Genomic DNA, 25,317 nt, shown 5'->3' with positions numbered 1-25,317 from the left:
AACTATGTATCATTCTAATTACTGTTACCATGGTAGAAAGAGTTTAGGAAAGAAACGAAGAATTATTTAAAAAAGTATTATTTTTATTCATATTTCTCTTCTGTGATTACAAGGTTCTTACCAATATATAGACCAAGAGTATGCTAAGAGTACGCTTGTTATGGAATAATATCCTAATAAATTACATTGATTTTTTTCTAATCCTCTTTGATATTTTCCTGATTTTATTCCCTAATTATGATATTCTAATACTCCCCCTCAAGGTGAGTAGTGGGATCACCAATACTCAGCTTGGTTAGAACTTTAGCAAGGGCTTGTCTTGAAACTGCTTTAGTAAGAATATCAGTCAACTGATCTTCTGATCTCATAAATGGAAGCTCAATAATGTCATTCTCAATTTTTTCTTTGATATAGTGTTGATCCACCTCAACACGTTTTGTTCTATCATGTTGTACGGGATTCTCTGAAATGCTGATTGAGGCTTTGTTGTCACATTTCAACTGGCTTGGCAATTGTGGTGAAAACCCAATCTCAGTCATAAATTTTCTTAACCACAATACTTTAGTTATGCCTTTAACGATCCTCGAAATTCTGCCTCTGCGCTTGAAAGAGCTACAACTTTCTGCTTCTTGCTTTTCCAAGTTACTAGGTTGCCTCCATCCAGTGTAAAGTAACCAGCTGTTGATCTTCTATCATTTGGGTTGCCCGCCCAATCTGCGTCAGTGTATGCCTCAACCTTCAAATGGTCATTCCTTTTGAAAATGATTCCACTTCCTGGAGCTCTCTTCAAACTATCCTCATGGCAGCTTCCATATGATCTTCTTGTGGCTTATGCATAAACTGACTTACTATCCCACAGCATAAGCTATGTCAGGCTGAGTATGTGATAAGTAAATTTGATTTTTAACCAGTCGCTAGTACCTTTCCTTATCTACTAAGGTGGCACCTTCTACTATCTTCAACTTATGATTAATTTGCATGGGCGTATCTACTGGTTTGCAATCCACCATTTCTGTTTCTGCCAGAAGGTCCAAAATGTACTTTCTTTGGGAGATAAAGATTCCTTTACTAGATCGTAGAACCTTTATTCCTAAGAAATATTTTAGTCTTCCCAAATCCTTCATTTCGAAGTCTATAAATAGGTTCCTTCTCAATTTTTCAATTTCTGTAGCATCACTTCCCGTTACGATCATATCATCCACATAGATCATTAGGCAAGTGATTAAATCTCCCCTTTTTTCAAAAAAAGGGTATGATCAGAGTTACTTTGCTTGTACCCATACCTTTTCATGGCATCTGTAAATCTTCCAAACCAGGCACGTGGAGATTGTTTAAGTCCATAAAGAGCCTTCTTTAACCGGCAAACTTCATTTTTTTCTAAATTCCGTTGAGAAATTTGGAAGAGCTTCCATGTACACTTCTTCTTTCAACTCTCCATGCAAGAAAGCATTCTTGACATCAAATTGATGGAGTGGACAATCTTCATTTGCGGCTATTGAAAACAACACCCTGATAGTATTAATCTTTGCAACCGGTGAAAAAGTTTCAGTGTAGTCGATACCATAGGTTTGTGTATAACCTTTGGCCACCAACATTGCCTTGTACCGTTCAATAGTGCCATATGCCTTGTGTTTAATGGTGAAAACCCATTTGCACCCGATTGACTTTTTTCCTGCCGGTAGGAGACACTTCTCCCAAGTTTTATTTTTCTCTAGAGCTTCCATTTCTGTATTCATGGCTTTTCGCCATTTAGCTTTCTCATTGGCTTCTCGGACAGTTCTTGGAATGTCTTCTGTTAAGAGTCTGATGGAAAAAGCTTTTGCAACATCTGCTATTCCTTCTCTAGCCACTCTTATCGGGTATCTTGAGTTACGGAGAACATGTTCTGGTGAGTACCGATCAGGAGGCATCCTTCTGTTTCTTCTTGGAGGAAGAATAAAGGTATTGAGCTCTGGTTCTTCATGTTCCAGTGTTATACTGTTATTGTTAGTGGCTTTATTAAAAATAGGGAGTAAATTATCATATTGATAGTTACTTACCTCTTGTCTGACATTCTCAAAAGGACTCTCACTGGTTTTATGTACTGAGTTGTTTTCTACGTTGCGTGAAGTATGTTCGGTAGCTCCATCTACTTGCTCTGTTTGAACAGTTTCTGGGCAACAAAGGTTATTTAGCCAACTTGGTGGTTCATTATTGTTCTTCCCTTGAATGCCATGTTGGCGGATGAAGTAAAATTCGGATTCCAAAAAATCACAATCCATGGTCACATGAATACGACGAGTGATTGGATTGTAGCACCTATACCCCTTTTGGTGTGTAGCATACCCAACAAAACACATTTTTCTGCACAAGGATCAAGTTTGGTTCTATTGGCTTTGGGAATATGGACAAAGACGGAACATCCAAATACTCGAGGTGGTAAGGTTATAATAGGCGGGATTGCAGTTTGAGTAGCCAAGACTTGTAAGGGTATTTTGTGGTGGAGAACTTGGGTAGGTAGGTAATTTAGTAAGTAGGCAGAGGTCGTTATAGCTTCAGGCCAAAAAAATTTTGGAACTTGTGCATCAAAAAGCATGGTTCGGGTCATCTCAAGTGACTTACGATTTCGCCGCTTAGCCACACCATTTTGTTGAGGTGTATTTGGGCAGAAAGTTTGATGGATAAGACAATTTTTCATAAAAAAATCGCGCATTGACTGATTTATAAATTTCCCACCATTATCTGAGCGAAGTACTTGGATTTTCTTGTTGAATTGAGTTTGAATCATTTGGTAGAAAGCAAAAAACTTGTCAGGTACTTCAGATTTAAAAAATATACCCAAGTCATGCGAGAGAAATCATCCACAAATAATACAAAATATTGAAAATTATTATGGAAAATAGGAGCTGGACCCCACACATCAGAGTGTATTAGAGAAAAACTAGAATTGACTCTAGTGTTGGTTGGAGGAAAAGAAACTCTGTGATTTTTTGCACGAATACAAGTTTCACATTTGGGGGTTCAGTACTACTTGTAAAAAGATTAGGAAATAGTAACTTGAAGTACCCAAATGAAGGATGTCCGAGACGCCTGTGCCATAACCAAAGTTGCCTAGTAACCGTTCTGTGAGCAAGCATGGCATGACCCTGGTGTGCTACTTCATCAACGTAGTAAAGGCCTTCTCGCTCAGTACCACGCCCAATGATCTCCTTCGTAAGAATGTCCTGTAAAAGACAAAAGGTAGAGTACATGAGTACCACACAATTTAGTTCCTTTGTTACTTGGCTAACAGACAATAATTTTGATGATAGTGCAGGGACATAGAGGCAATTTTTTAATTTCAATTTTTCTGAAAAAGTAATGGAGCCTCCGCCTTTAACATCAATTAATTCTCCACTAGCTATTTCAATATGGACTTTTGAGGATATAGTCAAGCTGTTAAAATCATGAAGGTCATGAGTCATAGTATCGGTAGCCCCACAATCGAAAATCCATTCATTTATCTTTTCAATTGGATTCTGATTTTGGGTTTCCCCTTTATATTGAGTCGCGGTTTGGGCTGAGCAGCCAAAGAATTCAGTAGTCCTTGCGCTTATTACCGCCGTTGCTGCCTTGCCATCGTGACTTGTTCCCTCTCTTCTGGCCTCGCCACCGCTACTAGTGACTTCTGGGATGCTCACAGCGACAACTCCCTTACTCTGATTTCTTGATAATTTGGGATTGTTTTTCTTCCAATCTGGGTAACCCACAATCTTAAAGCTGTTTTCTTTGGTGTGTTTCTTCTTTCTTCTTCCACCAATTGCTTTTACCATCAGAGTTGCCCGTAATGGATAATTATATCCGTTTAGTTTGAAACCAATTGACAAATTGTCATAATTGGTTTGTGATGATCGCATGCCAAAACTATTGCGTGGCATATTTGTAATTTGTAATGTGAATTCGTCAGAATTTTGAATTCCAAGAACCCAACTCTGCTCTGATACCATGTTACCATGGTATAAAGAGTTTAGGAAAGAAACAAAGAATTATTTAAAAAAGTATTATTTTTATTCATATTTCTCATCTGTGATTACAAGGTTCTTACCAATATATAGACCAAGAGTACGCTAAGAGTACGCTTGTTATGGAATAATATCCTAATAATTACATTGATTTTTTTCTAATCTTCTTTGATATTTTCCTGATTTTGTTCCCTAATTATGATATTCTAATAATTACTATCTAACTCAAAACTTAAACTAATTATTCCGACTAAACTAATTAACAATTAACTAATTACTTACTCTAATTAACATGTTATAAACAATAAACAATAATCGTACTTGAAAACAAAAACATAAAAAATCTAACTAATATGTTACATACTCTAACTAACTGAAGGTTGTGGTAGGCTTAGAGAAAGGGGGTTGAATCTATGCCTTCCTTTTAAGTTGCTGTTGTGACCCTTTTAAAACAAACTTTCAATTCTGATTCTGTTTGTACTCAGCAGCGAAAATTTATGAGACAATTTATTTTTGTCTCATGAATATCAGAAAACAGAACACAGTAGAGAAGAGAAAAGCTAATACCAACATGTATCCTAGTTCGGTTGCCTTGTGCTATGCAACCTACGTCTAGTCTCCTCCACAACAATGGAGGAATTTTCACTATAGTTAAAAGTATTACATACACCAATTCCACAGGATTGACCCAATCCTTTCACACTCAAATTCTAACCTAACTTGACATTGGCTATGCTAATACCTAACTCTTCACTCTTAGTGCTAACTCAACTAAGAAAGGGATACCTAACAGGTACAAGATACAAGACACTTAATCAACCTAAAGAAATCTGAAATAACTCTAGGCTTTTCTCTCAAGTGTATCACTCAGCCTTTTTTCACTCAAGACTTTTACTTGAGCTCTCTCACTGTAGCGACCCTCAATTTTAAAAAAATAAATATAAATAAGTTATCATTTATTTCATAAATTAAAATTTTCTATTTTTAGAAATTATTTTATTATCAGTAATTGAACTAATTTTATAACTATTTGAATTCAATCAAATTCATATTCTTTTATATATATATATATATATATATATATATATATATATATATATAATGAAATATTTTACATAATTAAAACTATAATTCTAGTAATTTATAAGTAATAAAACTTATATGTATATTTTAATTTGAGTAATTGATATTTTAATTTAAAAATAAAGTTTAGTTAATAATATTATTATCGAGTTCGATATCTGTCGATATGAATAAATATTAGTACTTTTGCTGAATTTAGCTTTACTAATGCTTTACCAAATACTTTTCACCCTTAAATTACTAATGTTATTTAAATTAGTAACTCATATATTATTAACTTTATATATAAATTATTATTATTATTATTATTATTATTATTATTATTATTATTATTATTGGGCATAGTTATCGTGAGTATTATATGTATTACAAGTTTATATAGTTTTGTTCCCTAGTATTATATATTCATTGTTATTATTATATTCATTACGTTACTATTGTTATTACTATTATTACGTTTATTATTATTATTATTACATGATTATCATTACTATTGCTAATAATATTATTACTATTATTAATCATAAAGCACAAAAATAAAAGTCGGTTTCGATTTTTGCATTAAGTTGCATATATATTATTACTATCATTATGCATTAGGTTGCATATATATGTGTGTATTGTAAGGCATATATACAATAAAGAAATCCAAGGCGGTGTATTAATGATACATATATATCTGATTAGCGTATGCGAGAGGAAAAAAGGGAAAGAAAACGGCGAGAGAGAAGAGCGTGACCGAGAGAGACGTAAATCCCACCAAACTTTTGGCTTTGATTTCTTACAATCCGTAACTCCAATCAAAAATTTAATTCGATAAAAGTATTTGTATTCTTCTCCTCTACATGTTGGCACCACTTTTAACCGGTGAAAGTTGACGGTAACATAGTTCCTTTATCCCTTGACTTTGGCCAACTAGAATTTTAGAAGGCATAAACGATTCTAGACATTTTTTTCTTCAATAGGTCGGTCAGAAAGCTTCTTCGGAGTTTCGAGTATTTTAATTCCATACGAAGGTATGATTTTGGTTTCTCTTAGTTAATGTTTAATGTCACGTGAAAACTTAGGCTATAAGACCTTAAGATAGGAATGAACTAAATGAATAATTGATGGATTGTGTATATGGTATAAAATGTGTGGTTTAGTTGTTGTTAATAATTTGCTGTTGGAGTTGGTGGGTTCTGGAAAAAGACTTAATATTGGTATTTGTTTGGTTTTGAACTAATTTGTTACTGGAAGTGAATTGAATGATTGAGAGGTGTTTGGTTTGGTAGTTGGGACCCTTGAAGAGTGGCAGAAATTCGAGTTTTAGAGGAGGTACTGCCAAAGTTTCTGTAAGAACTAGAGTTTTCGATTTAAAATGTTATTTTAAAAGAAAGAGATTATTATGTGGCTTGTGTATTTGAGACTATTTGTTGACCCTCTGTCGCAAGATGTGACCGGACACTTTAACTCCCCGGATTTCCCCATGGGCATGTATATATACATATGAATATTGAATATTATATTTGAGCTTGGAGTTTGACTCCATAGAATATTATTGAGCTTGGAGTTTGACTCCATGGAATACTATATTGTTGAGCTTGGAGAGTGACTCCATGAAATATTATATTTGAGTTTGGGGTTTCACTCCATGGAATATTATTGAGCTTGGGCATGCGCGCACAGAGGGACTGTCCAATGGTTAACTACCAGGACATGTCGGGTTGGCTGTATAACCGACAGATCAGACTCATCAGTCATAGGACAGGCATACATCATACGCATTTGTCTGCTTTATTTGAGTGTGTATTGTTTTAGTTGGCTTAGCTATTTAATTCTGCTTAGCTGTTACTTGTTCTACCTGCTGTAAATGCTTCTCTATCTGTGTTTTTCTTGCTTGAATTGTATGTGTATGTTTTCTGAGAAATCCCTCTTGGCAGAGGTGTGGAGGGGGTTGTTCCACCAGTGATTCGGAGGATTGGAGGAGACGGAACGTGAAGTATTAGGTTAAAGTTAGATTCAGAACTAGAATACCTTAGACAACTTACCTAATTTCTGGTTTAGTTGAATTCTTAAGCTGAAATCTGAGTGTCGAAGTTCTAGGAATGCCTCTGGCTCTCCCGGGACCTTTTATATTAACTATGCGGGCACCTTTACCATGATGAGAACCTCTTATTCTCACCCCATACTATGTTGTTGTTTTCAGATGCAGGTCGAGAGGCACCTCGTTGAGCGTCTGGAGACCCTCCTTACAAGCGAAGAACTATCTTTTGGACTGTCATATTTTGTTTTATGCTACGTATATATGTTTATAGAAATCTTCGCATGTACATATTTGTGTTTTGTCCCTCCTAGAGGATAACTTGGAGATACAAGTGTTTATTTTGTGATTTGAGTTTTATTTTGGGTTGTATATATATATAATTATATACTCTGGCTGGCTTTAGCTTCGCAGGTCGAGTCTGGAGCTTGCTATTTGAGTTTTGGAACTCTGATATGTATATATGTTTTCAGTTTTCTTTCGATTTTACCTGTCCATTTTACGAATATCCATGCAAGTGTGAAACGATTTTGTTTATCGTATTTGTTTAGCTTATCCTTCAAGGCTCCTAGATATGATTTCATCCAACTATATTTATGTACATATCATTTTCTTTTAGAGGTCGTAATACCTTGCCACATCTGTTTTATGACTTAAGTGTAAGGCTCTGTGTGGTAGGGTGTTACACTCACAATGTCTTTTCACTCAAGAAATTACAGAAAGATAAACATTGAAAAGTACATTACAATCTGTAAAAACATGAAGGAGATTGACTTCATCAACAGCCTCTTTGCTATGTGATAAACCAGATTTGTAAGCCTCAGATTCAGTTCTTCAGTATTGGCCGAATGCTTCTTTGAAAGAAAGCATTATCCAAGTAGAGGAACTTCTTTACAGAACATAACTCACCAAACTCTGGTTTTCTCTCTTTGGCTTCTGAATGAACAGCTAACCTCTTTTATCTCCTTGCATGTTGCTTGGTTGCTCTTCCTAGGTTAACTTCTTGAGCAGTGTGCTTCACCAACCTCAGCCGTTCACTTTCTCCCATTTTTACTTAAATTAGGAACTTTCGTTCTGACCATCTTTTTTACTGAAAGCCTCAATACAGCAACCACAACAAGTCTTCCAATGGTAAACCAGATCTCAGCCCTTGAAAACCAACTTGGTCCCCAAGATTCGTTTGAAATCGTAGATACACAGCAGATTAAAGCAGAAATCAACTTTCCCTTGTAACCCATTTTTGGAATGGCAGAGTGTTGGGAAGAAGAGAAGAAAATGAGATGCATGTAGAAGGAAATGAAAATCACCTTTAACTTCTAACCTCTTCTTGATATAGATTGATGATGGGTGATTAGACTTCTATCATTTGCTTAATCTTCTCTTTCTTGCCTCTTTGATGAATAGCTTAGGGAAGAAGCTCTCTCTTTCTTTTTCTGAGTTTTGACTAAGAGGGGACAGGTTAACGTTGCGTTTGGGTGAGAGCAAGATGGAAGAGTTTGAATGAGAGAGGCAACCGGACTTGGATTGGATCTTTTTCATTCAGCCGGTTGCCTTGTATTCTTTGTTTCTTTTAGGCTTTGTTTTTATTTTAGCCCACCAGCCTTGTTTATATGTTTCTCGCATTCACTTGGGCTGCTGCTACATTATATTTATTTTTGGCCTGCAACATATCATCATAAATGATAAGCAACATATAATTATAAATAATTAATATTTAATTATTTATTTTGTCCAATAAAATAATGTTTGTCATCACTAATTAATTTGGTTAATTTCTTAACTCAACACTAACATATAAATAGTAAACAGTAACCCTAACTAATATGTTAAATACTGACCTGAAGCTGCCAATATAATGGATAACGAACTTCATGGATGTCGGAAGGCAAAAAATCTCGTAGAGAAAACTCTGAATATCACAAGCGAAGGAAAAAGAAGAGAGGTTTGGAAGGAGGAAAGGGACAAAATGGATTGGCCCTACGGTTTATATAGTGTGTCGAACTCTACTTGAAGTTCGCCGGGGGTCCGGCGAACTCTATTAAAATTATAGAGTTTGTCGGGGGTCGGAGAACTTCCCCTAAATCCCCAAAAAAAAAATGCATTTTAATTTATTAGTGTTGCTACACATCCAAGTATTCTTTTTTTCATCCAAGTTCATCCAAATAGGCTTAACACCAACAAAAACCACTATCATTAAAAGAGCGTGATTACATGCTTCTTCTTCTTCTTCTTCTTCTTCTCACGCTCGTTTATAACGGAGCTTCTTCTTCTTCGCGTTCCTCCTCCTCCTCCTCCTTCTTCTTTTTCGCGTTCCTTTTTCTTCACGTGTTTTCTCTTTATCGTCATTCTTTTGTTGTTGTTGTCGCTGTATTTTTTTCTTTTCTTCGTTCTCTCCCTGGTGAAGAAGCAGTAGAAGGTGAGGAGAAAGAATTTTGAATTGTGCAGAACAGAAATGAATCGAAATTATATTCAGAAATGAACTGAAATTATATTTAGAATGAACCGAAAATTAAATTCAGAATGTAAACTCATTTCAAAACAAGCACAAACTAAATGCACCTTATTTAAATCCAGAATAAATCGAAATTACTTAATGATTGCGACACACAAACTTAATTCGAAAACAAACACACAAAAAAATTGAATCATGAATAAAAATACATTCAAATTCATCAAGTGATTTTGTAGAATTATGTGTTTCTTCTTCTTTATTTGATTAGATGAACAAGACAAGAAAAGAAGAACATGATGAGAAGTTTTGAGGAATTATTTTTTTCTTTTTTGTTTGATTTTTCTTCTCTTTTTCTTGGTTTTATTCCTCTCAAGATAGTGAAACAAGAAGAATCATAACAAAATAATTCACTCAAAAATGAACCGAAATTATATTCAGAAATAAACTGAAATTATATTTAGAATGAACTGAAATTACTTAATGATTTCAGTTCATTCTAAATATAATTTCAGTTCATTTTTAAATATAATCTCAGTTGATTTTTGTTCTGCACAAAAAACTCTTACTCCTCACCTTCTACTGCTTTTTCACAGGGAGAGAAGGAGAAAAAAATACAACAACAACAACAAAAAAAGAATGACGATAACGAGAAAAATACGTAAAAAAAAGGAACGTGAAAAAGGGAGGAGGAGGAGGAGGAGGAGAAACGCAAAGAAAAAGGCGAAAAAGAAGAAGATCTACCATATAAGAATTTTTTGTACTTTATTTACCATAACTAAAAATGTTAAAGAAAAAAGAAACAATATTCTAAAAGGAAAAAAATAAATCGTGCAAAAAAAATGTTGCGTAATGTTTCTGGATTAGATCTGATCTGTATATCCGTAGTATTTATTTGAATCTGATTCGAAAATTGTGGATATGGATTGGATCCGCACACTAATAAGATCGCTTTGCAGATTTTATGTAGGTATCCGCATATTGGCAGATCTGCAAAAAAAATAAATAAGTAAATATTTTTTTATATTTTATTTCAACTAATAATTATCATATGTATATTATTTTATTTTTATTATTTTAAAAAATATATTTAATATTATTTGAAAGATAAACATATTTAAAAGAATAAAAAAATATATTTTATTAGTTTTTAATAAAAATAAACTTTTAAAAAGTATTTTTATATTTTGCATATATATTTGATATCTAATCCGATCCAAGCTAAAAAATTGCGAATATTAGATCTGATCCAATAATTTTAGTGCGGATCGAATCAAGATTTTAAACATATTCAATCCGATTCGATTTACGTTTATCCCTTTACACAACTTATAAAAATATATTGCATTATTTAAAAAAAAATTAGATCATAACAACGGACTCAATTATATGAGATCTTACTGAAAAGTTGGCCCAATATCTTAAGTTAAAAACTCCATAATTATTAATTTAATAGTTACTGCTAATTATATATTTTTTAAATAAAAATATTATTTATACACTAAAATCAACTACTAATATATTTATATATAAATATATGTATAATTTAATTTATTTTTAATATATATTTATATTTTAATATATATTTTATATTAATAATTAATTTTAATATGCAAATAACATAGTTAATTTTAAGAAAAATGCTATTTGTACACTAAAATTAGCCATTAAAATTAGCCACTAATATATTTGTGCATAAATACATGTGGTTTAATTTATTTTCAATGTATATTTATATTCTAGCATGTATTTTATACTGGTAGCTGACTTTGGTAACTGATTTTGGTGTATATGTAGCATAACCCTAATTTTAAAAGGGTCAAAAAATCTTAAATTTGTTGTATGTCATTAAAATAAAGTTTAATTATTTTGTTGGTCTCTATAGCTTAGCAAAATTTTCAATTAGATCTCTATTTTTTTTTCTTTTAATTGAATTTCTGCACCAATTTTTTTTAATTAAGTCCATTTATTGGTAGTAATTGGTTTAATTGTATAAAGACCCAACTAAAAAAAATAGTACAAGAACTCAAATAAAAAAAATGTAAAAACTCAATTAAAAAAAATTAGTGTAGAAACCAAATTAAATATATATATATATATATATAAAAACTTAATTAAAAATTTCGCAAAACTAAACCTAAAAAGTAAAAGTAGAACTTTGTATCACTAAGAAAATTATAATACTAGATGTTATGATAACTACACCATAGACTTTTCCTTATATTAAAATAGTAATACAAAAGAGGATAGATCTCGAGAGTGTGACTGATTGTAACATTCACCGCACATTCCTTGGAAAAATCTCAAAAATCTCCACCCAGTACACCAAAGAATAGCCGAATAGATACATGTATCTAAAACAGTAAAACCGCAATGATAAATAAAGGAAGGGAGAATAATCAAACTCATTGGAACACAAAATTAAAAGTGAAAAAATACAAAGGTGTAATCATCATGATGAGCACCTCAACAGTGCTAGTTCTACCAGCTCCAGGTCAAGGGCATGTAAACCCCATGATGATCCTTTCACATAAGCTGCTTGATCAGGGATGCGATGTCATCTTTGTCAACTCAGATTTCAGCCATAAGAGAGTAGTGAGATCCATGGAGAACAACAAGGGATCATCTTCACCAATAAAACTGGTGGCAATCCCAGATGGGTTGGGACCTGACCATGACAGAGTCAATCTAGGAGAGGTATGCGACTCCATATTGAGGACCATGCCTTCAGAGCTTGAGAAGCTGATAGAAGATCTTCAATTGAATGAGGGCATTAAAGTAACTTGCGTTGTTGCTGATGTGTTCATGGGTTGGGCTTTGGAAGTTGCAAGGAAAGTGGGAATCAAAGGTGCATTCTTTTGGCCTGCGGCGGCATCACTGTTTGTGTTGCAGTATAACGCCTCCAACCTTGTTGCTGATGCCATCTTAGACTCTGATGGTAATTTAATATTAATTAACATCTCACCAACTTGCATTAGTTTATAAATGGGTTTAAATCTTTTTGTTAATTAAGTTTAATCAAATTAGTCTATTATAATAAAAATTAGTTATGACTGACATTATTCTAAGTCTTATTATTTAATTTGATTGGACTTAATTCATATAAAAAATACTCCTATATACTTCTATCAGATTCCATTGCTCAATATAGTAGAGATGTAGATTTCTTAACTATAGATCTGAAAGTTAGAATTTTAGAAAATTCCCATTTTCTTAATGAAACTACAATAGTCAAATTAAAATAATTAAGTTCTTTGTAATAAAAGTTGAATATTATTAGTGGTGAAAAATGACTTAAATCAGGATAAAAAAAAAATTTAATCATTGTTTTTGTTGTTGCAACAATTGTACCAGTTATTTAAAGGCACGTCATGTAAAAAAAAAGAAATAACCTTAACTTTGAAATTATCATTTTCCGGTTGTCTTGTATCTAAAATTATTTGTTATACATTTTACATACTTAGAACATTAAGGAAGTATGTTGGTTCAAAATATATATTAAAAAAATTATTCTTTCATATTGGCATTGATGTACGATTTCTTTGAAAACATGGTATATAGGTAAAAACTCACGTGCAATTAACTATAATTCACATGAAATTGATAATTGAGAATCATTAAATAAAAGTTTAATTATTCTATTAGTTTCTATAGTTTTACGAAATTTTCAATTAGGTCCTTATACTTTTTTTCCTTTTAATTAGATCTTTGTATGTTAATTTTTTTTCAATTTAGTCCTTACCGTCATAAAACCGTTTGAAATAACAGAATATTCCATTAAAAAATCGAATATTCTCATAATTTAATCAAAAAATTTAATTAAAAACACCTCTATTTTTATAAAATACCAAAAATGCCCTTTATATTTTTGTCCCCCAAAATCAGAGAACTCTAACTATCCCTAGGTTATTCTCCTAAGTTCCCAATTAGATTTCTCCTCCGTCGCACTCTGCTGCCGTCTTCCATGGCGGCGTCGTCGTCCCTCTGCGTCGCCCACAGATGCTCTGTTCTTCTTCGCTCGTCTGCCTTACCTATTGCATCCCCTCGTCCCGCCTTGCCTCACCGCGCCTCGCGGTGCCTTGCCTCAAATCGCCGCTCCTCAAATCTTCCTCCTACTACACTAAGAACGGGAGAAATGTTATTCTTAAAATAACTAGTAGTCAAACGGCATCTCCCAATTCTAATGCTTCGATGTGTTGTTGGTGAGAGATTTGCGGGCACAATTGGCCTCTATTCCCACTAGCAATCAAGAAACTGAACTTTCCATTGACGATGACTTTGATATCTCTGGATTGAAGCCCCTCAAAGTCCCTACCCAGATCTTCTTCAAACATTCTTCCATGGATCCCCACAAAAAGGTTCCAGATCTCAAACCTTTCTTCTCGAGATTGTAATTGTAATTTAATTGTAATTGTAATTGTAATTGTAATTCCCGATCACAGCATTGGCATTGGCATTGCCAGTGTGTACTGTTGTCCCCTTCCCTGGACCCTAGACCCTAATGAATTTTCTGCTTATCAAACAGGGTTCTACAGAAGCTGAGTTTTTCACTGAGTATGGAGAGGCAAGCCGATACCAAATCCACGAAGTCATCGGGAAAGGAAGTTATGGTGTCGTGGGCTCTGCCCTTGACACTCATACTGGGGAAAAAGTTGCAATCAAGAAAATCAATGATGTTTTTGAACATGTATCGGATGCTACAAGAATCCTAAGAGAAATTAAGCTCCTGCGCTTGCTTCGCCATCTTGATATAGTAGAAATTAAACATATTATGCTTCCTCCTTCCCGTCAAGAGTTCAAGGATATCTACGTTGTCTTTGAGTTGATTGAATCTGACCTTCATCAAGTAATCAAGGCAAACGATGATCTTATACCTGAGCATCACCAATTTTTCTTGTACCAACTTCTTCGAGGCCTCAAATATATACATACAGGTGTTATTAGGTTTCCTAATTTCTTATAATTAGTTCATACTACCATCGCATTTATACTCATATATATATATATATATATATATATATATATATATATATATATATATATACTGTTTATCTCTCAGCAAATGTTTTTCATCGTGACTTAAAGCCCAAAAATATTCTTGCCAATGCTGATTGCAAACTAAAGATATGTGATTTTGGACTTGCTCGAGTTATTTTTAATGATGCTCCATCAGCTATATTCTGGACTGTAAGTGTACTATTGTGCATGCCATGTCAATATGTTACTTGTTTACCAACCTCTTGCTGACTTAACTTACTTACTCTTACTAAGGACTATGTTGCAACTCGGTGGTACCGGGCACCTGAATTTTGTGGTTCTTTTTTCTCTAAAGTAAGCTTCTCTCTACTTTGACAATACCTTTGGGTTGCTTCTGCAAGATACAACAAGATGAGTTTGCTTAAAAGTAATGGAATGGAATATCTATGTAAATGTAAATGTAAATTTTTAATCCTTGTGTTGTGCAGTATACCCCTGCAATTGATATCTGGAGCATTGGATGCATATTTGCAGAAATGCTCAATGGAAAGCCATTGTTTTTGGGTAAAAATGTGGTGCACCAATTGGATCTCATGACCGATTTGCTTGGCAGTCCTCCACCTGAGTCCATTGCAAGGGTTAGTTTTTCAAAGTCTAGTTTGATATCCAACCATATGACATGCCGCAATCATATTTGTATCTAACCAAATGCAACTTCATTTCTATACGCACTCCTTTGGTAATATACCTTATGTAATGTAACTGTAATTGTAATTACAGGTAGCAGCTAATTATGTAGCAATGGTTCTTTCCGGACAAGTATTTGATAGGTAAATCCACTGATGATAAAACTATATCAATCTCAACTCATCTTCATGAATTTCAATATTTAGAATGATGTTTCTTCCCGTGTATTGTCTGAACCTCATCCAGGAAAAGAAGCGAAAGATTAATGCAGAAAAGAAGAGGAAAGAGCTCGAGAAGGAGAGAGTGAAGGATGAACTTCTGACGAGAAAGCGCCAGAATGCTTTGGTGTTGCTTTGTGATTGTAGGTGGTCCAAAAGCAGCATGTGCTGGTTGTGCTGACTTTGCGGCATTCTCAGTCGTTATAGAGAAATTCTTAGACAGGCATGAGTAGTTACCTATTGAATTGAAGTCACCAATTTTGTATTCATTAGGCATAGCATGGTTTTTCATAGTGAAAATCTTTTGCCCATTTGCTAAAGGGCGCATACAAAATTGTAGTATTTTATTTTACATCGATTATTGTTTATTTGTATACAATATCAATTGGTGGATGCATTCCTCCAATTCCAAACTAGATGTAAGTATGCTCTTAAGTATTAATGTAAAGTTTATTATATAAACTGGATGCATTATCATAATGAATACTTGAAGGATGAAAATTGAATTTTATATATGCTTATTACTACTATTTCTATTTCATTTTATCCATTCTTTTTTTTAGGTTTTTAAGATAAGGTATTTTGAAAGTCGAAAAAAAAAAGAGAAAGTATTTTTGGTACAATTTGTATATAAATAAGCAAAAGAATGATAGTGACAAAATAAAAGGAATTATAGAAATATTTTTCATGTCTTAGAATCATTGAATAGGGATTATAGGAATATCTTTCATTGAATATTTATAGTTTCACCGAATTTTCAATTAAGTCCCTATATTTTTTTCTTTTTAATTAGGTCCCTAAGGGTATAAAAGTAATTTCACAATTCACTAACATTTTTTTGACGTTTAACATTAATAGGGACTAAATTGAAAAAAAATTAATGTATAGGAACCCAATTAAAAGGAAAAAAAGTATAAGGACCTAATTGAAAATTTCGTAAAACTATAGGGACTAATAGAGTAATTAAACTAAATTTTCATATAACAATTTTTAATTATCAACTTCACGTGAAGGTAAGTTAACTGCACCTAACTTTCCTCTTATCCAACATGTATTTCTTATTTTCTTTGGTCACAAAGTAAGAGTTTATCTTGTTTCGAATTGCAGGATTTTCAATCTCAGAAAAACCATTGTGGTTATCATCTTGCATTCCAACTATGGAAATTAAAGTCTCTTGGTGGCTAAATATGTTCGACCCGTTTGTTGGAAAGCAAATGTTTAAGTATATGATGCATTGTATGCGTAATTCAAATTTGACCGAGTGGTTCCTCTGTAATAGCACACCAGAACTTGAACCTGAAGCATTTTCCTTATTACCAAACATATTATCGCCAATAGGTCCATTATTGAACAAAAAATATCATCTGGACAATTCTGGGAAGAAGATATATCTTGCATGAGTTGGTTAGATCAGCAACCTCAATGTTCTGTAGTTTATGTTGCTTTTGGAAGTGAAACTCTCTTTAATCAAAGACAATTTACAGAACTTGCACTTGCACTTGAACTTACCAATAGACCCTTTCTCTGGGTTGTGCGTCAAGATCCCAATTGCACCAACAAGATGTCTCTCCCTCCTGAATTTAAGGGTTATAAAGGTAAAATAATTGGATGGACTCCACAAAAGATGGTATTGAGCCACCCTGCCATAGCTTGTTTTGTGAGTCATTGCGGTTGGAATTCGACCATAGAAGCTTTGTCTAATAGGGTACCTCTCCTGTGTTGGCCATATTCTGGTGACCAGTTTTTCAATAAGAATTATATTTGTGATGCATTGAAAGTTGGAATGGCATTTGATTCGGATGAAAATGGAATGATCTCACGTGGAGAGATAAAAGAGAAAGTAGATCAGTTGCTTAGTGATGAGAAAACAAGATCAAGGTCTCATAAGCTGATGGAAAAACTAAAGCACAACATGGAAGAAGGAAGTACTTCTTCAACGAACTTAAACAGGTTTTTTACTTGGTTGACAGGATAATTAATGGTTAGCTAGTTGCCTTGTTATGATTATGTAATAATAAGAAAAACTGTTTACGAGTTTTTTATGCGACATTATTGTTGTTAGTATAATCATTCTTTGCATGGTTGTTAAATGAATTTAAAAAAAATGTTTTAAAACAATTTTTTTTCAAGATATGCACAGGAGGTTATCTCTTTTGGGATGTATTAGTCGGCTTTTTAGTTAACATTATGTTAAGTGTATATTAAAATCAGTTACCAGTATAAAATATATGTTAAAATATAAATATATATTAAAAATAAATTAATCTACACGTATATTTATACACAAATATATTAATAATAAATTTTAACAACTAATTTTAATTTATCAATAACATTTTTATTTTTAGTTACAGACATAAACTGGGCCAACTCAAAAAGGGTCTATGACAATAGACAATCCGTTCGGATAAGTTAGCGGGATATTAATAAACTTATGTACAAGACCAGAAAAAAGGTAGGTTTTTGGTGGTCGAAGTTATAGTAATTAAAAGTGATTAAATTTTGATTGACTAATGAATACATGACATGTGGAAAATTTGGTGGAAAATGTTAGTTGACAAAAAATTTGATGGTTCCAAAATGTTTAGACCATTAAATAATTGTATAACAAAATATGTTTTTTAAGTTTTTCAATAATTGCTAAATAGTTTGTTTCTAGTTGTAATTACAAATTAATTTCATATATTTTATTTAATTATAAAAGTTATTTTTTATTTTATAAATTATTATTTTATCATTCATCTATTATGTTTATTAATAATCAAAAACAAAAATAATAACAAATTAGATCTTCCATTGATCGTAATAACTTTTTGGCAATTCCAATCGATTAAAAGTTTATTTTGATCTATTACATCCGTCGAGGATTTTGAAATCGTGTTTCTTAAAAAATCAATCGATTGGATTAACAAAATAATCGATTGAATTTCAGGTTTTTCATAACTCAATCGATTGGACTTCAGGTTACCACAAAACAATCGATTGAAAGTTGCAAAGCAGTATGATTTTCGCAAAAATCAATCGATTGGTCATATTATCCAATCGATTGAACGATGACTAGAATGTGGATTTTTTATAATTCAATCGATTGTTTATATTACCCAATCGATTGAAGTCCGCTATTAAAATGATATATGAAGGTTTAATCGATTGGTATGATAATACAATCGATTGAATTTTGTACGTGACTAATGGTATATTTCAATTCAATCGATTAGTATCACCATTCAATCATTGAAATGTGACGTAAATAAATTTTTTTACGCATATAATCGATTTGTAAGATAATTCAATCGATTGAATTTTGAATTGCGCCGTTCTCAATTTTCATATCGTTTTTATAAATTTTGAATCGCGCCGTGACTAATGGTTTATAAATTTTCATATTACCCAATCGATTGAGTTATGGACCTGAAATTCAATCAATTGATTTTTTAAGAAACACGATTTTAAAATTCTCGACGGATATAATGGATCAAAGATAAACTTTCAATCGATTAGAATTGCCAAAAAATTATTATGATCAATAGAAGATCTAATTCGTTATTATTTTTATTTTTTATTATTAATAAACATAATAGATGAATGATAAAATAATAATTTATAAAATAAAAAATAATTTTTATAATTAAATAAAATATATAGGTTTAATTTGTAATTAAAATTAGAAACGGATTATTTAACCGTTATTGAAAAACTTAAAAAACATGTTTTGTTATGGGACCATTTAATAGTCCAAACGTTCTGTGACTATCGAATCTGGTGCCATGTTAGTTAGACTGATGGGTCTATTGTTAGTGATTATTGCAGGACAAAAAAATAAATAAACTGACCAAAATAATGTGTATATCATGTGGGCTATTTTTTTTTTAAAAAAAAATATGTTAGTATTTTTTGAGTAGATAATTCCAAAACTTTAATAGTTGGGTTTTAGTGTGAAAATCTATTATAATGTTGGATTAATAAAAGATCATGAACTATTAATGATAAGAATAATCTAAAAAAGAAAATAAAAACTAAATCATGTAATCTTTATGTGAACTTTTATTATTAATATATTTGTGACATGAATTATATGAAAATATATATTTATAAAATTTTAAACTTTTATAATAAAATATTTTTATTTTGAATAAAAATAACTATTAAATAGTATTGTTAATTTTATCATAGTTATTATTATTTTTGTTCTTGTTATTATTTATATTATTATTATTATTATTATTAAAAGAGAAATAATAATTTTACTAATGCTATGCCCTAATATTTTTAAAATCCCATCTGGTTAGACTTTTATAAATTTTTTATTATAATTATTTGTTATTTTAAAATTTAAAATATAAAAATTTATACTACAATACCACATTTATATATAGGTTACTTTTTTCGAAAACAAAATTTATGGTTTAAATTTATATATTTATAGTTATGCAATTTTAGTTGAGTTCCAGTCAAATACAAAATGTGAATTTCAGTTTTTATTCATTTTTATTCTGTTTTTATCTTTTATTGTAACATGTAGGAGACAGTTGTGGCCTTGGCCATCCAAAAATTTTAAAAAACTATGTCTATATATGGGATATATGAATAAAAAAATAAAAAATATTATGTAATTTAGTAATTTTATATGTATCAATTTTTTATTATATAATAGATTTATATCTTAATTATTTAGCTCTCTAATATTTTTACTTAACCAATTTAATATTATACACTCAAATTTTTATACTTATCAAATTAGTTTTTATATATTTATCTCTATATCTATTTTAAAAAAAAATTGTTTGTTCTTTTAATAATAACATATTTAATATTTATATTATTATATAAAATATTAGTAATGACTTACAAAATTATGTTCTGGTAATTATATTTTGTATCTTAGATGTTATTTTTTGTAAAAAAAAAAACTCAATTTTTCGTTTAATTTTACATTCTTTAAAAAAAATTACCTAACTTTCTTTTATCTTTGTTAGGATTTGGTTGAATTAGTCCCACATTGCTTAGGATGGCAAATGGAGTGGGTGGCCTAGGCTATAAATATGAGGCTAAGTTCTCCATTTGTTTTTGCACCAGTCAGAAACACTTTAAGCTTGTATCTGATTTTTCTTTTCCTTTGTACTCTTTGATTAGAGAGTGTTGTGAGGTGTAATTAGATATTTGCTTTGAGAGAGTGTGGGTGTACTGGGGTGCCGGTGAGAGAAAGAAGTCTATGTGTTGTAACAATTTTCACATAGTGATATTCTCTGGTTGTCATTTGACAACGGCCGTGGTTTTTTCTCCGGTAATTGGAGTTTCCACGTTAGATTCTTGTGTTGTGATTGTGTCTATTTTATTTCTCTGTCAAAGGTGTTTTCTCAAGGGAGAATGGTGTCTTATTCCCAACAAGTGGTATCAAAGCTTCGGTTCGGTGGGATTTATTCTTAGTATGCTTTGTGGTTGCAGCCTAGTCTGACCTTCCACATCAGAAAAGAATTTTGTCCTGTGACTTGAGGTTGATCTTTAGTTGCTGTTGTTGTTGCTGGAAGGCAGTGTGACACTGTGAGAGTGCAGTTTGGAAAGGTTCTGGCTAAGGAAAGACTTGGTATTTAAGTGTGTCTATTGTGACCCACCTCTCTTTCCTGGGGACCCTTCCTAGTACACGGTTTACAGTTGAGTTATACTATTCCAGTATACGGTTGCAACAATGTCAGGATATTCAAGTGTTGTGAAGCTTGAAATATAGAAATTTAATGGAAGAATCAATTTTGGCTTGTGGCAAATACAAGTCAATGATGTGTTGATACAATCAGGTTTGCACAAGGCGTTGAAGGAGAAGATCTCTGGTATGAAACATGATGTTCTCTAGAAGACAAGAAGTATTCTCATGGTATTACCGCACTGCCATGGATAAGGATAAGTTGTGGCAATCGGGTGCACAATTGCACACGGGCATTGGTTGGCGTTGAGATGCAAGGTGTGTGACGGAGTTAGGTCGATGGCTGAAGAACTTCCAGGAAAAGCCAATTTGAAAGTTGCACCATGAATTTTCAGCAAGGTTTCGATCTGTACCAAGGCGAAATGCTTGGAGTGGTCTAATTCCAAGTGAGTATACTTTCATGGTGGAGTATGATAGTTCTCTGAACTATGATTGTCGGTATAGACAATGGCAGCAAAGAATTGTCGGTGTTGACAATGGAAGCTGAAGATGTGTGACTATTTCAATCAAGGTGGAGATTGTTAGGATTTGGTTGAATTAGTCCCACATTGCTTAGGATGGCAAATGGAGTGGGTGGCCTAGGCTATAAATATGAGGCTAAGTTCTCCATTTGTTTTTGCACCAGTCAGAAACACTTTAAGCTTGTATATGATTTTTCTTTTCCTCTGTACTCTTTGATTAGAGAGTGTTGTGAGGTGTAGTTAGATATTTGCTTTGAGAGAGTGTGGGTGTACTGGGGTGCCGGTGAGAGAAAGAAGTCTATGTGTTGTAACAATTTTCACATAGTGATATTCTCTGGTTGTCATTTGACAACGGCCGTGGTTTTTTCTCCGGTAATTGGAGTTTCCACGTTAAATTCTTGTGTTGTGATTGTGTCTATTTTATTTCTCTGTAAAGGTGTTTTCTCAAGGGGGAATGGTGTCTTATTCCCAACAATCTTAACTTATTTAATTTTAGCTATCATTTTATTTTGATATTTGTATCTTATATTTGATAATAGTATTATACCTTTAAGTAATTAATAATTTATTATTTTTTTCAGGTAATTTTAATTAATAATTTTTGTAACTAAATATATTATAAATTTTTGGTCCATGATAATTTTATAATATATTATCGATATTGTTGTCTCTTTCATGTAATTGTCATATCAAAAATGATATTATAAAAGATAATTTATAAGATTTTTTCTTTATATTTGGATAAAATCAATTCAATAACTATATATTATTCCTAAATTACTTTTATATAATGAAAAAATCTAAAAAAAAAGTTAAAAAATTAGTCTATACTTCGACCCCTTCATATTAAAAATCCTAGATCCGTTCTTGGTAATCTAATACAAAAATATTTTATATACTATTATGATTAAAATATCTTATATCATAATTTTATATGAATATCCTAAAAAAATATGAGTGACTCTTTTTGTTTTATATTTTTACGTTTTCTGCTTCTCAATGCCATTTCTTCCTTAGTTTTAAAACTTATATCATAGAATTAACAAATAATATGTATAATCATGGATATACAAATTAAAAAATAAAGAATTTTTAGTTAAATAAAAATTAACAAATTAATATCTTAAAAAAACATAAATGTTGATAAAAACTAATAAATTTACTTCACAAATCGTGGTGGTTTTGCAGATTTTATATTTGTTTCTTTAAAATTTTATACAAAGACCACGTTTTATATAAATATTAAGAGGAAAAACAAAATTAATAATGAATTCAGTTTTAAGACAATCTGATATAATTGATTTTTCACTAGTTTATTTAAGTAAATTATAGAAGGTATGACATTATAAATTCAAGATTTACGGATGCCAGTTTTAGTGGATTTCCAAAGTAAAAAAGCAAATCTTATTAATAAAACTATTATGAAGATTTTTAATAAAAGCAGTATTATATGACTAACAAGTATTATCATTTTTTGTTAGCACTTAGTTGATAATAATTTGTACTCATATTTATAGAGATTTTACACACAATAAACATACACTTTAAACATATGTTTATTAAAGTTTTGTACATTGAATCATTACCATTTGCACTCAAAATTTTTAGAGTTTGAGCATATAAATTAATAAAATTTATTTGTTAAAAATAATTTAGTATTTACATTCACCAAAATATGAACAAAACTACTAAAAATTACTAATTTTAAAAAATTTCTCTTTTAATAATAATAATAATAATAATAATAATAATAATAATAATAATAATAATATCAATGATAACAAGAACAAAAATAATAATAACTATGATAATATCAACAATACTGTTTAATAGTTATTTTTATTTAAAAAAATATTTTTTTATAAAATTTTAACACTTTATAAATTTATAATCTCATATAATTTATGTCACAAATACATTAATAGTAAAAGTTCACATAAATATTACATGATTTAGTTCTTGTTTTTTTATTACTCTCATTTTTTTGTTTACCAAAACGGTATCCCCCAACCTAACAGGTTAAGGACTAATTCGTCGCGGATCTGAGCTCCATTTAAGGGTCTGTCGCTGATCAATGAGTTACTGCATGTACAAGGCGGGTTCGAACTCCCGACACTAGCTTAAGCGGACGAATGAGCTGACCACTCGACCAACCCAAGTTGGTTTTTTATTACTCTCATTATTAATAGTTCATGACCTTTTATTGATCTTACATTATAATAGATTTTCATACTAAAGTCCAACCATTAAAGTTTTAGAATTATCCACTTAAAAAATACTAACATATTTTTTTCTTCAAAACAAAGGCCCACATCATTTTGATCAGTCTATTTACTCTTTTGCCCTGCTACTCACTAACAATAAGGCCTATCACTCTAACTAACAACTTTCACCCAATTTTTTACATGTCATGTGTTCATTTGTCCGTCAAAATTTAGCCACTCTTAATCACTATAACCTTGGCTACCAAAAAATTACTCACAAAAAAATCTTATGTAAATAGTTATTTTCATAAAAACATCTTCAATTGAACATAACATTAATAATTTTGATATAATTTGATATATTTTATTTAATATGTTTAACTAAATTATATAAAATGTACAATATTATTTTTAGATGAAAATATTTTTGTAGAAGTAGTCATCACTTATATTTTGTGTAGTGAATTAGAGCTTGAATTTCATATGAAAAGAAAAATAAAAAATAAAAAAATACTTATATATATATTCATACTAACAAGTAGCCATTTACATATTTTTTATTTTTTATTAATTATTTTTTTTTAACTATCTGCCAGACCACAGAAGTATTAGCGTTGATTTATGAAATTTTAAAATGAGCAAACCTGAATCTTGACCCTTAAATTTTTATTAAAAAAAAAACAGACTTTCAAAATTAAATTAAAGTCGCATGATGCTTGTTAAAACTTAAAATTACGCATGTGCCAATTTTGTTTTAATTGATTATTGAAACAATTAAGTATATTTACGGAATGTAACAACTTTAAAATTTCCTTCTTCAAAAAAGCCTTGAAAAGGTCTAAAACAAAAATCGAACTCAATTTACATATCATTATTTATTACTATTACAAGTCAACAAACTCAGAAATCAGAATATGAAAAATCTAGTTATGATTACACAATTAAAGGCATGCTTCAAAAATTATATTCCTTATACCAGAAGTAAATAAAACTAATCATAATTTAAGTGGGGTTTGAGGGGTGTATGTTTTTTTTCGCGTCAAAACGACGCCAGATTATTAAAAAGTCGAACTGATTAATTACTTTCGATCGATTTTTTATAGAATGATTTTAGAAGTCAACTGAATTGGCTAAATGACTAGTTTTCAGTCGAACAAATTAGTTTGATACGATTTTTAAAACACCGACAAAAAAAAGTCTAAATTCTAACTAAAAAATTATTTAAAATATATAACAAAAGAAAACATCTAAAATTATTATAAAAAAATTAAAATTTAATAAAAAAATCCAAAATCTAAATACAATAAAAACTCTTTTAATTAGGATTAAAAAAAAAACATCACTTTCAAATATTTCTTATACCTGTATTTTAGATATTTAAATTTTAAAAATTTTAAATATTTTTTATAAAAAGAACAAACAATATTTAATTTCTAGATTTCAAGTATTTAAATTTTAGAAGTTTTGAATATTTTTTTATATATAATTTTAGATTTTTTATTTTATTATGTTTTAGATGTTTTTTTAACGATTTTAA

The 25,317-nt window shown here is 31.0% G+C and overlaps 2 protein-coding genes and 1 pseudogene across 2 annotated transcripts; 2 read left to right on the top strand and 1 right to left on the bottom strand.

The window, feature by feature from the left end:
- Positions 1-565: 565 nt before the first annotated feature.
- On the bottom strand, positions 566-1,211 carry LOC140175759 (uncharacterized mitochondrial protein AtMg00810-like). The gene is made up of 2 exons (XM_072204308.1): positions 922-1,211; positions 566-806 (listed from the first exon to the last, which is right to left on the bottom strand). The coding sequence occupies exons 1-2, from the start codon at positions 1,209-1,211 to the stop codon at positions 566-568; spliced, it is 531 nt and encodes a 176-aa protein (XP_072060409.1).
- Positions 1,212-11,698: 10,487 nt separating this feature from the next.
- LOC112716488 (UDP-glycosyltransferase 83A1-like) lies at positions 11,699-17,412 on the top strand (annotated as a pseudogene).
- Positions 13,401-15,879, top strand: LOC112716487 (mitogen-activated protein kinase 9). Its single transcript, XM_029289788.2, has 7 exons — positions 13,401-13,893; positions 14,061-14,469; positions 14,595-14,722; positions 14,807-14,866; positions 15,001-15,150; positions 15,293-15,342; positions 15,446-15,879. Exons 1-7 carry the CDS (start codon positions 13,876-13,878, stop codon positions 15,504-15,506), a joined length of 876 nt encoding a protein of 291 aa, XP_029145621.1. The 5' UTR covers positions 13,401-13,875; the 3' UTR covers positions 15,507-15,879.
- Positions 17,413-25,317: the final 7,905 nt, after the last annotated feature.

This window comes from Arachis hypogaea, chromosome 10 (assembly GCF_003086295.3).
Source record: "Arachis hypogaea cultivar Tifrunner chromosome 10, arahy.Tifrunner.gnm2.J5K5, whole genome shotgun sequence".
NCBI classification, from domain to species: Eukaryota; Viridiplantae; Streptophyta; class Magnoliopsida; order Fabales; family Fabaceae; genus Arachis; species Arachis hypogaea.
This window is presented reverse-complemented; position numbering and strand designations above follow the sequence as displayed.

Excerpts from the sequence above, each read along its gene's own strand:
- LOC112716487 (XM_029289788.2), top strand. Across the intron at positions 14,470-14,594 it reads CCTCAAATATATACATACAG|CAAATGTTTTTCATCGTGAC; the intron begins GTGTTATTAGGT and ends TTTATCTCTCAG. Across the intron at positions 15,343-15,445 it reads TCCGGACAAGTATTTGATAG|GAAAAGAAGCGAAAGATTAA; the intron begins GTAAATCCACTG and ends AACCTCATCCAG.
- LOC140175759 (XM_072204308.1), bottom strand. The coding sequence starts at position 1,211 with ATGATCTATGTGGATGATATGATCGTAACGGGAAGTGATGCTACAGAA. Across the intron at positions 807-921 it reads ACCTTAGTAGATAAGGAAAG|CTGCCATGAGGATAGTTTGA; the intron begins GTACTAGCGACT and ends ATCATATGGAAG.